The sequence below is a fragment of the Malaya genurostris genome, chromosome 2, assembly GCF_030247185.1.
Source record: "Malaya genurostris strain Urasoe2022 chromosome 2, Malgen_1.1, whole genome shotgun sequence".
NCBI classification, from domain to species: Eukaryota; Metazoa; Arthropoda; class Insecta; order Diptera; family Culicidae; genus Malaya; species Malaya genurostris.
In genome coordinates, this window is record NC_080571.1 from 113855413 (window position 1) to 113868514 (window position 13102).

The 13102-nt window shown below is 36.0% G+C and overlaps 1 protein-coding gene across 2 annotated transcripts in view; it reads left to right on the forward strand.

Moving 5' to 3' along the window:
* LOC131431762 (alpha-tocopherol transfer protein-like) overlaps positions 1 to 4657 on the forward strand; it is a 28132-nt gene extending 23475 nt beyond the window's left edge. For both annotated transcript variants that reach the window (XM_058597638.1, XM_058597637.1), the window contains 3 exons: positions 3335 to 3609; positions 3676 to 4036; positions 4107 to 4657. In XM_058597638.1, coding sequence (XP_058453621.1) covers positions 3335 to 3609; positions 3676 to 4036; positions 4107 to 4346 — 876 coding nt within the window. In that variant the 3' untranslated portion in view covers positions 4347 to 4657. The remainder of the gene's footprint in view (positions 1 to 3334; positions 3610 to 3675; positions 4037 to 4106) is intronic.
* The last annotated feature ends 8445 nt before the right edge of the window (positions 4658 to 13102 follow it).

The window sequence follows — 13102 nt, forward strand, 5'->3', positions numbered from 1 at the left end:
GAAAAACGGCATATGCTCGATAGGTGTTTGGCGCATAACGAGTTGCATAATGGCGTTTTCGTTTTTAATTTGCACTACACCAGTGCAGTGCTACACTGAGGCATGAATAAACAAACAAAAATGACGAAAACATAAACAGTAACCATTGACTACAATAAACGATTGCATTGCACAGAGCTACACCAAACTTTTGATGAGTGCTACACCAGTGGTATCGGTGCAGAAAAAGTGTAGCACTGGTGCAGTGCAATTGGTAAAAACTAACGGTTTAAGTGCAGCTTTCGCTACACCAGTGTAGTGCAATTTTAAACACGAAAACGACATATGTGTTTGGCCGTCGAAGAAAAGAATACTAGATCGTTGAAAAAATCGTTTGGCGCGCTACGAGTTGTATTGTGTGGAGATTTCAAATGCATACTTGATCAATGTGCTTCTTCATTTAGAACCACGTGCTTAATCGGTATCAAAATTACTGCATACTATATGACTGGCGGAGTGCATATGACTATTCTAGAAATACCGCTTTAAGCAGGGGAAAAAGTTCTGAAATCGTTCACCAGTTGATGGATTGTGTGTAATGGAGTCAGATGAATAATATTGGTTATTGTGAGCGTGAGTTTACCAAATCAGAAATTTTTTTAATAATCAATGAAAACATATACGCTAAGGTCAAACTAAGAGATTTTCCTTGCATTCTGCTTTCGAATGATTTAGATTACACTAAGCGCATATAATAAGTGGCAATTAGATCGATACTCAAGATGATTACCATAATGAATTGAGACTAACATCTTATATTTCATATTATAAAAAGAACGTTCAAATTGGTAAGATTAATATCAAATTAAAATTTAAGCGTCCTTTCTCCAAGCAACCAAAAGTTCCACAGTACCTGAAAAATATCCACTTTATTAGAACTCTGAAGTACGCGTGACGCTTTTTCGTAGCTTTAACGTACAGAAAAAGTTATGAGAAAACTTTCTCGTTGCTTAAAAGCTGTACAATGAACTGCTTCAAAGTTTGATCTGTTGCGTCGGGTGAACATTCAAGTATTAGTAGTTCCTCAAAAATGGACTGTTCACAATACTTTGTGTGCTGCTCAAATCAAGTCAAATCGGAATGTGATAACCGGAAGCAAGAATCACATCTGGAAGAGAAAACGTCTATGATGTCGAAGCCATTAGAGGGATGTTTAGTGGATTGATTCAAAGGATGGGATGACAATCTGTGAATTTGCTCAATTTTTGCTTAACGGAAGTATTTCACATCTTCATATTAATTTTTGGTGATTATTTTATTTTTGGTGATTTCTCTTTGGGCTAAAGCAATTGTGTGTCGAACTCTTAATCAACTTAATCGTTTGATCGTTTAATCAACTTAATCGTTTGACAATTCTGCTGTCCGAAAGCATAAATTCGAAATTTAATAATTTTTGGGCGAGACGAAGTTCGAAAATTTTCGTGTGGCGATTTTTATAATGGATGGTTTCGGCTCGCCTTCGAAGCGCCATTCGGTCGATTGTTGTGCGGTTTCGACGTCATATTCATAGATCCACACTATCTCACTATCTGCGTTGGAAATCATCTCTTTGGCCACATCAACACGACGCTGTTATTGAATGAAATTCAGCTTTTTTGGCACCAGCCGAGAAGCGACGTGTTTCAAAACCAAAACATCCGTTAAAATGTGTTCGGCTGATCCATAAGAGATGCCCAACAACACAGCAATCTCTCTAATCGGTACAGAACGATTTTGCAACACGATTTGCTTCGCCGATTCAATGTTTTCTTCAGTAACAGATGTTGTTGGGCGGCCAGGGATCTCATCATGATCCAAGCTTATACGACCACCTTGGAAGCGTTTATACCACTCGTATGCCTGTGTTTTCCCTAGACACGATTCACCAAAGGCCTTTTCTAACATTTTCAACGTTTCGGAACACTTAAATCCATTTGCAACACAAAATTTGATGCACGCACGTTGTTCTAAATTTTCATCCATTATAAAAATCGTCACACGAAAATTTTTCAACTTCTTTGTATAGACGCCAAACAAAAACTAATCGTACGATATGCGTCAAAATTTGATAGAATGTGTATAAAAGAGTTGCCAACGTTGAGAGAATAAAAGTTTACCGATTGGACAAGCGCGGGAATTTTAAAATGATAATTCCGGTTCTTTTTTGATCATGGTATCTTTAACTGTTTGAAGGTGCTTTGTTGAGTTGTTGCATTTAAATTTATTTGTTTGCATATCTAGGTTCTGTTCTGTACACGAGCACTAAAAATTAACGGTTGCTTGCTAAGTTATTAGTGACGTCACTTATGCATACCATAATATGTTGTTCTACAAAACAAATCAATATAACGATTGAAAATTGATGTCATAAGCTTCCCTAATAAAGATTTTCCCAGCTACTACGATTTAGTTTGGTAAAATAAACATTTCCCTCTGCTATGAAATTACAGTGAAATAGATAAAAGGCGGGTGGATGATGTCAGAGATATAACCGGATTGACGTGAATACAAATTACATTAGCTCGCTGAAACGGAAACTTTGCCCTTATAAAATGCATTATTATCCTGCAATCGATAAATACAGGTTAAAATTTGGACTAAATAAAAGACCTATAATAATAATTATAATAATAATAATAATAATAATAATAATAATAATAATAATAATAATAATAATAATAATAATAATAATAAAAATAATAATAATAAAAATAATATTTTAGTAAGACTATTGTCACCCAACGAAAATATAGCAAACAATAGAAATAGACCTTTGTAACACCGCATGTGCTATCTAAAATAATGAACATTTAAACCAGAGTTGTTTTACAAATCAGTGAAAATATCGCTATCGGTCGTGTCTTGTTATTTGCCTGTAATTTGGTTTACACAAAGAAAGGCGAAAACTCAATCATAAATTTGGAAATATAAACAAACGATCGTAGAAATCGATTAATTTTTCATTGACCATTAAAATGCAATAAATTAGTTAATCAGTATGCTGATTTCACCATACTGGTTTTTATTGCTAGTCGCTTTATGTATTCTTAATTTTGATGTAGAAAATATTTGAATGCCGCTGGTAAAATTATTTGAATTGATAGATTCTTAGACATCGCTTGGCTGGTTGAAGTAGGTTTGATTGATCAATTTAAATCATGTTTTTGTGATATAGGAACATTAGGGAATCGATTATTTAGTTTGTTTACGATGTCAGCTTATTATACCAAAAGAATATTGATGATGTGTTTTTTGATAAAATATCAGACACCGAACGTACTACATCAATACAACCTAATAGTGGACTTATTTCCAGATGGCATTCGACCTAGGATATGACCTTGATGAAGCGCTGAAGCGAGAAGACCTGTGCGTAGATGATCTGCAGTTACTGCGAACGCCACCCATCGAGGGTGTTCCGTTGAATATGACTGATAAGCAGCTGGCCTGTTTTCTGGATGCGTGCAAAAAAAACGTTGAACAAGCGCGAAAAGTTATCAAAATTTACTACGATGCCCGACGGGACGCACCGGAGTTGTTTGATGAACGAGATCCTCTAAGTCCTAAGATTCAGCAGTGTTTTGAAAACCAGTAAGTTAAACTTTGTTCAATACCCAAGAGTTGTTTTAATCTTTGTGTACTATTCAATCATTTTAGAGATTACTTCCCACTTCCGCCAACACCCTCGGGCTATTCCATAGTTTACCACCGATTGAATAATCCAAAGGCTTCAAATTATAATTTTGACAATGCAGTTAAGACATACTTCATGCTGTTAGATTCGTGTTTGTACACACAAGGACCAAGGCCTGGCTTGATATGTCTTTTCGACATGAGCAATGTAGGATTGACACATTTGCTACGAGCTAAAATCAGTACGGTACGAAAGTTTTTCCACTACTTGCAAGAAGGGTTACCCGCGAAGCTGAAAGCTATCCATGTGTTGAATGCTGTTTCCTTCTTCGACAAAGTTCTGTACATTATCAAACCATTTATCCATGCCGAAATACTGAAAATGGTAAGTGCTGCTAACAACACACCAGAGCAATGACATAGACAACGGTTCTTTTGTATTTCTTTCATTTCAGCTTTTTCTACATCCTTCTAACGCCAATTTAACACAGTTTTACGATGAGTGGATTCCTCGCAGCTGTCTGCCCTCGGACTACGGTGGAGAGCTGAAATCTGTTGCAGAATTGCACCAAGAGCACGTCGAAAAGTTCCGATCGCTTCGTCCCTACTATCTTGCTGAAGAGAACCAGCGGAACGGAAGCTCGGAGTTGATAGAAGAAACGAAAGCCAAAATGAAATCACTGGAAATAGATTAGCATTTTATGTCGCTCACGGCTAATTCAGATTTCGATCTGATAGCTGTTGCAATTAAAGCATCCCGTTTATCAGATGACTTTGCGAGACAAAATCAAATCTGTTTGCTCTAAAATTGAACAATTTTTGTGATATTAAATGGTAGCCATTTTTCTATACTGAGAGAATTTGGGTATGAAATTTACTTCATACATGTATATTGTACAATAATTTACATAAAATCGATGGCTAGTTCGCTAGTAGGTTGGAAATATGGTAGCGAATAAGTATTGGGTTCCGGGATAGAAACGAAAATAAAATCGAAATAACCATATTTTTTAAAATCTTTTTCGTCTCTTCTTTTATCGTCCTTCTGTGTTTCAATATGGCAGTAATCTACTTCCGAAATTCAGAAAAAAAATGCACTAAACTCGGTCTTCTACTCTCAAAGCACGGCAATTGAATGATTTTATGGGAATAAAATACCGATACTAGTTTCGAAACAATTGTGCATGATCCATATTTTGGTGTTTTAATTTTACTCAAAAAAAAGTGATTGGGTAATGTCGGAGACATAACTGGATGACGTGAACACAAATTAAACTAACCAGTTTCTTCACACTTCTGAATATCTAAAATCGTTCTCATAAGTTGATATATTGTGTGAATTGTGCATGGTTTCATTTCTGCACCTATACTAAAGTACGATGAATTCATGACACACTTATTTTAGCACACAAATCAAAAGACAGGACAAGACAGAGTAAAAAAAAATTTACGCTTGCAGAAGTACACACGGTACGAATGGAAGAATTCGGTGAATATATCAATGGAAGAAAATATCAAAAAGTTCTTAAGTAATTTATTCTACTGGCAAGAATTACTGAAATGTGTTTTATACCCAGTTGGTAAAGCGAGAATACAATCAAAACCGTCGTTCGAGCACAAGAAAAACAAATCAGCGCTGAGTTATTTGTGGCTATTTCATACTCCTGAAAATATCAAGGAGAAAACATTATGTTATTTTTTTAGTACAATTTACTACAAAACAAGCATATTTTATTTGAATCAGCGAAATCTTGGCTTGAAAAACAACTTTTGTTTTGGTTTGATTTTTAACTAATCGTTTTGTTGTTTCAAACACCGGGATTTTTCTGCGTGTATTCAAAATCCTTCAAAAAGGTTAATTATTTCGGCTTAACGTCCTATTACTGAAGTATATTTTAACCCTTTAGTGTGTACATTGGTTTGTTCGTACATATTTAATTTCGATTTATTCTCGTTTCCCCTTCGACTCACCAGTGCTTGAAGGAAACTCAAATTGCTTTAAGCACTGATAAGTCTAAGGCAACGTTAATTTATTCAGACTTTTTGTCAACTTGTTTTCATAAAAACCATTTAACATTCTTTGTAAAAATTTATAGATTAGCATTTTTCATCTCATCTATGAAGAATTCTACAGTTAAATTCGTCTTATAAGTAAGAGTAACTTTTTTATGGGGCATATCTTCAAAATTCGCTCTGTGGAAGAATGGGTAGAACCAGACCCTGTCAGCTTGAAACTAAATCAATCTTCAATTCAGCAACGCCATCACACGGCAACACATTCAACATATCATGTCAGTTGTATGGGTGCGCAGAGCTGCTATTTTTGCGCACACGAATTTGACATTTCTCAGATTCGACGTGGACTCGCCTGAGGGCGCCTTGCTCGCAAAATAAGGATGTTGCCAATGAATTTTTCGTGAAATGCGAGAGCTGGATATCTTGTTAATAGGAAGTGTATACCCGCGGTTCCTAAATATTGGGATTTGGGTTGGTTATTTTATGGTGACTTGGTAAAAATAATTGTTTTTTCAAGTCAAAAATCAGGAATTGTCTGGTTTAGCCCCGAAAAAGCGTCTGAAACTTTTAATTTTAGGTTGGTCACATCATAGCGACTCTTTTTGGAAACTAATGCATCTTTTTGCGTACCACAAGTTTGGAATTGTAGCCGAAGATTGAAGCTGCACAATGGTATAGATAACTTGGGTAAAAGCATAGTTGTAATGTTCTTCTCAATTTTCCCTTTCAATTTCTCTCCTACTGAGTTTTACTTCGTTCCTAGGTTCAAAGCTTTTGAAATTCTAAGCGCTTTTTCCTCAGATTAAGCTTTTGAAACTTTTAAATGGATTTTTCTTAGTGTAAAATTGAACCCGCAGTCAAGTTGACTACGGCAGAATATATTCGCACACATTGTAAACATATGTGCACAGAAATGTCAAATTGCTCCATACACTAAGATTTTATTTCGCTATTCGGTAATTTCATTGATGAAAACTTTCGATAAACATCACAAATAAATGAATTTCCGGTATACGAATTTTAGTTTACAAAAATTATGCAAATTTTTACAGTACGAACAGTTCCACGCAAATTTTGTACAGCATTTTGTTAAAACAAGCACAATTGATACAATAAATATGAATAGTCACCGATTACGGTAAAAAAACGTACCGTCCACACTGTAAAAATATTTTCGATTACCGGTAAATATACAAACCAACGAAAGTTAACTGTCAAACAGTAACTATTTTAAGAATTTTAAACGCGTAGAATTGAAATCATTCTAAAATAAGGCGGGTGGGTAATGTCAGAGACATAACTGGATGTCGTGAATACGAAAACAACTGACATGTTCCTTAACACTTCCGAATATCAATTGTATGAATTATGCACGCATTCCCCTTTTCCACATTTTTCTCAAAAACAAAGAAAGCTTCACTTGATCTCGTTTACTGTGAGTTTCACACAGCGAAAAGTGCACAAATCTAAGCAAATTGTTCTTGATTTGCAGTAAACTGAGGATATTTCCCTACGATTTGCAAACAACAAATCCTAATAGTTCTTTAGAAAACTTTTAGAGCCATTAGAACGGCTGATCTTGTGCAATGCTCTCCACCGTTGTTTTTTTCCCAATGCTAATGACTGGCAGCTGTGACGTAATCGCTCTTGTCGAAAGCGAAACTAGTTGTGCAGACGACACAAAACACATCTGCTCGCAGTGGCGATAGAATCCAAACTGATTGAATTTTTGTTAAGAGATTTCCTTTTATGTGATTTCGTTTAGAGATGGGCAAAACAGTTCATTTCAAAGAACCGCTCAGAACTTGGTAGTTCTACCGGAAGAACTAGTTCTCCTGAACTGTTCATTCGTTCTTCTGAAATTTGGAATGTTTCTACTAAAACCTCACGAGAACAAATAATTATATTTCATCGGTAACTAACTCTTTAATAGGATTGCAGTAAGTTTTTTGCTTGTATCTCTTGTAGCAATCGTTCACTTTTGTGCGTTTTTCTGAGATTGCCAACTCGTATATTCAATTTCGAATAGAATTCAATCACTTTCATTTGTTTTTAAAAGATTAGAGAACTATCGTTCTTCAGCAAAGAACTGTTGTTCACTCATTCATCTAGAAGAACTAGTTCTTTTGAACCGTTCGCGAACGTATTACCCATCTCTAATTTCGTTTGTAGCTTTTTCACTAATGGGCGGTCCTAACGGCTATAAAAATAGCCGCATTCAGAATTTTAATGTTGATTATTTCATTTCAGATTTGCATAATTTATTGAAACAAACTATCAATATGCTGAAGGGACTCGTTTCTAGCATTCAGAAAGGTCAAATTGCGTAATTCTCTATGACATTAAACTCTGGAACATTTTTCGCAAAAACAAAGAAGGCTTCACTTGATCTCGTTTACTGTGAGTTTCACACAGCGAAAAGTGCACAAATCTAATGTCGTTTTCGTTTTTAAATTGCACTACACCGGTGTAGCGAAAGCTGCACCTAAACCGTTCGTTTTTGCCAATTGCACTACACCAGTGCTACACTTTTTCTGTACCGATACCACTGGTGTAGCACTCATCAAAAGTTTGGTGTAGCTCTGTGCAATGGAATCGTTTATTGTAGTCAATGGTTACTGTTTATGTTTTCGTCAGTTTTGTTCGTTTATGCATGCCTCAGTGTAGCACTGCACCGGTGTAGTGCAAATTAAAAACGAAAACGCCATAAGCAAACTGTTCTTGATTTGCAGTAAACTGAGGATATTTCCCTACGATTTGCAAACAACAAATCCTAATAGTTCTTTAGAAAACTTTTAGAGCCATTAGAACGGCTGATCTTGTGCAATGCTCTCCACCGTTGTTTTAATGTGGAACACATTTTTGTTTTCTATATAGAGGTGCAAATTAAAAACTCAAGAAAAATATACGTAGAAATGTGGTCAGGTTTTGAACAATTACAACTCAGTCAATTTTGTATCAATTATTAATATTATGTCATCATTTGATTGGAAATATTTCAACGTATTGATTTGAATGTTCATAGCCATGTATTTTTAATTTTATATCATTGAAATGTTGATTAATAGCTAGCAGTGTCCTATTTTGTCTGCAAAAAATCTCCGGCATACCGGATTTCCCTGCCATAGTCGACGGTTTTGAAGGAGTAAGCGATATATCAAAGGGAAAGCATCGTTCTGATTGGTCAATCGATGCAAAAGCGAAGCTGTTGGAAGCACGCGAATCTATAAATATAAGCAAAATTATAGCTAACGTTTCAGTCCTGCATGAAGCATGCTAGAGCTAGGTTGCTGCTAGACAGTAAGACAGAAAGTGCCATAAAACGATTTGAAGCTTTAATTGGTATGCTGTGATCTTGTGTCATGCAAGATTGGATGAAATCCCATGTTTTGTCGTTTCGCCTGAGAAATTAACAACTACCACAGGGTAAATTTGGAGTGCATAAGATAAATTTCTAATTTATATAAGATGAACTCGATTGGTAATGAGAAATAAAATATCGCTTCAACCGAAATGGCAGAATGATAGTAACGGTACAGAAACGCTATAAAAATAGCTACTTGCATACAAAACTTGAACACAAGCTTGGCGAAGAGAAGTTTAAATATCGATATCCGTATCGCAAGCGTATACAAACATATAATTGCATACATTTGGGCTATTGATGTAATTTCGTTGGCTACAAAACAAATACAAATCGCGACAAATTCGGTTTTCGGTGTTGGTTCCTAATAAAGATCAACCCAAGCAGATTATCGTTCATTTGCGGATTCAAAAGTGGGACGATTAATTGAAAATGTCGATCATTAGAAATTTTGGTTGCCTTGTTCCACATCAATGGCTCGAACAACCCCATGGGGCTGATCCTTGTAGTTTTTTCCCAATGCTAATGACTGGCAGCTGTGACGTAATCGCTCTTGTCGAAAGCGAAACTAGTTGTGCAGACGACACAAAACACATCTGCTCGCAGTGGCGATACAATCCAAACTGATTCAAGTTTTGTTGAGAGGCTTGTTTCTACCTGATTTCGTTTGTAGCTTTTTCACTAATGGGCGGTCCTAACGGCTATAAAAATAGCCGCATATAGAATTTTAATGTCGATTATTTCATTTCGGATTTGCATAATTTATTGAAAGAAACTATCAATATGCTGTAGGGATTCGCTTCTAGCATTCAGAAGGACCAAATTGAGGAACTCACTGCGATATTCACCACTTTTCGGAACATTTTTCTCGGACGATTTGTTGTACAGCAGCAGATATTTTGTTCTCTTCCTCAGAACGCGTTCTGATTGGCTGGTGTTGACATGGGTCAAATGAGATAGGTTTTTCAATAGTGTACTATTGAAATACTTCAATGCTTTTGCTATACACGTTTAAGTTGAAAAATTTCGATTCTATTGGTAGTTAGATTATATAAATCCTTCCACAGATCACTGAGCTATGAGCTTTCAAAATACGAGAAAGGCAAACGCGCCATATAAATTATCCTCTTTGATACTCGTTTATACCAAACATTTCAGAAAAGTTAAATTTTGAACTATTTGAGATTATGCCACACAACTGAAAATTTTATCATCAAATTGTGATCATATTTCCGATGGCATGTAGCAAAAATTATGTTGATTCGTTAGATACAACAAGAGATATTCACGATCAAAAACTTATCACTCTCTCAGAGGGTAAATTTTGAAAAGGCACCCCATAGTAAAGTAAGTCGTATTCACGACAAAAATTATATATCGAGTGAAGATGGAACAGATAATCCAGCGGTTACAGGAGGAAGACGGACGCCTTATTGAAATGTTTGGTTAGTATTCTTTAATTTACCAATATTTGAAGGTAATAATATGTAATAATATAATCAGCCCCATAGGGTTGTTCGAGCCATTGATGTGGAACAAGACAACAAAATTTCTAATGATCGGCATTTTCAATTAATCGTCATTTGAATCAGCAAATGCACGAGAGTCTGCTTAGATTGATCTTTATTAGAAAGAAACACCGAACACGCGAGCCCAGAATATACCCAGTAAATCCGAGCATCGGACGCATCGTGCACAAAAGCTTTTGATTGCGTTTCGAACTTACGTAGTGTATCGGTAGAACAAAAGAGTGAAGATGTACTAAAGCAGAGAGCGGATGTCTGATACTCAGGAGAGATGGGATATATCGGGGTTTGGATTTCCAACCCCGAACATAAGGCAAGAGTTTTTCTGGCCCTAAGAGGCGAATGACCTTAACGGTAAAGCCTCTATGATCAAAACAAAACAGCGTTTAACACTCCTTCACACACAATCGGGGAGACGGCGGCCCGAATATGCCTAGTTTGATTTTCCTTCGCTCTGTTTCTCTAGCGATACATTATGTAAAAATAAAGCTTTCTTAAGTCGACGCGGTTGATGCAAATGGTGCAGAATTGTCCGATGACGGGCCGATCGAAGCGCTACGATCGGCCCCATATCGTGCTCAATCGGTCCGATAATTGGGCCGATGATCGGACCGATACGGGTCTACAAATTTCACTGGGTAGACTGAATTTGTTTTGTGGCCGACGAAATTACATCAATAACCCAAATGTATGCAATTATATGTTTGTACATACTTGCGATACGAATATCGATATTGAAGTTTTTCTTCACCAAGTGTTCAAGTTTTGTATGCAAGCAGTTATTTTTATAGCGTTTCTCTACCATTTCTACCATTCTGTGTTTTCGGTTGAAGCGATAAACTTTTTCTCATCAATTGTCAATTTCTCAGACGAAACGACATAACATGGGATTTCATCCAATCTTTCATGACACAAGATCAGAGCATACCAATTAAAGCTTCAAATCGTTTTATGGCACTCTTTGTCTTGCTGTCTAGCAACAACCTACACACTAAGATTTAATTCCTTTGTTCGGTAATATTTTTGACGAGAAATTTCGGTAATCTATAGAAATGACCGATATTTCGGTACATTTCGGAGTTTTATTTTACAATAATTATGCAAATTTTCCCCGGACGATCAGTTTTACGTAAATATTCATTACAGAATTTTGTAAATAAACATACAATTCATAGGTAAATCTGAATAGTCGCCGAGTACGGTGAAAATCATACTGTCCGTATGGTAAATTTAACTTGGAATAACCGAACTTCTGTGAAAACTGATTGTCGTGAAACTAACTGTCAAACAGCTTTTTGTTTACTTATAGGGAGAAAAAAAATTGTATCGCTTGTCCACTTGCTGCCTACATAAATCGTTCGAGGGTAATTTCTGGTGGACTCGACGGATTGTGCTGTGTGCAGTGTTTTGGAAGGCGCTCATAATTCCGATCAGCCGGAACATTTGACCCTTTTTTCGTGGAATAAAACCATAACCACAAGAGGTTGGATTTTTCTTCATTCGTTTTTAATATGGAACACATTTTCGTCTTCTATATAAGGGTGCAAATTAGAAACTCAAGGATATTATATATACGAATATACGTAGAAATGTGGTCAGGTTTTAAACAATTACAGCTCAGTCAATATTGTATCAATTATTAATATCATGTCACCATTTGATTGGAAATATTTCTACGTATTGATTTGAATGTTCATGGCCGTGTATTTTTAATTGTATATCATTGAAATGTTGATTAATAGCTAGCAGTTTCCTATTTTGTCTGCTAAAAATCTCCGGCATACCGGATTTCCCTGCCATAGTCGACAGTTTTGAAGGAGTAAGCGATATATAAAAGGGAAAGCATCGCTCTGATTGGTCAATCGATGCAAAAGCGAAGCTGTTGGAAGCACGCGAAGCTATAAATATAAGCAAAATTATAGCTAACGTTTCAGTCTTTCGCGTAGCGTGCTAGAGGTATCTTGTAGCTAGACAGCAAGACAAAAGGTGCCATAAAACGTGCTTTAATTGCTATGCTCTGATCTTGTGTCATGAAAGATTGGATGAAATCCCATGTTATGTCGTTTCGCCTGAGAAATTGACAACTACCCCAGGGTAAATTTTGAGTGCATAAGACTAATTTCTAATTTATATAAGATGAACTCGATTGATAATGAGAAAAAGTTTATCGCTTCATCCGAAATCGCAGAATGGTAGTAAAGGTAGAGAAACGCTATAAAAATAACTGCTTGCATAACTGCTTGAACACAAGCTTGACGAAGAGAAGCTTAAATATCGATATCTGTAACGCAAGTATGTACAAACATATAATTGCATACATTTGGGCTATTGATGTTATTTCGTCGGCTACAAAACAAATACAAATCACGACAAATATAGTCTATATTCTGAGTTCGCGTGTTCGGTATTGGTTCCTAATAAAGATCAATCTAAGCAGGCTCTCGTACATTTGTGAATTCAAAAGTGTGACGATTAATTCAAAATATCGATTTTGATTTGAAATTTTGGTTGCGTGGTTCCACATCAATGGCTCGAACAACCCCAT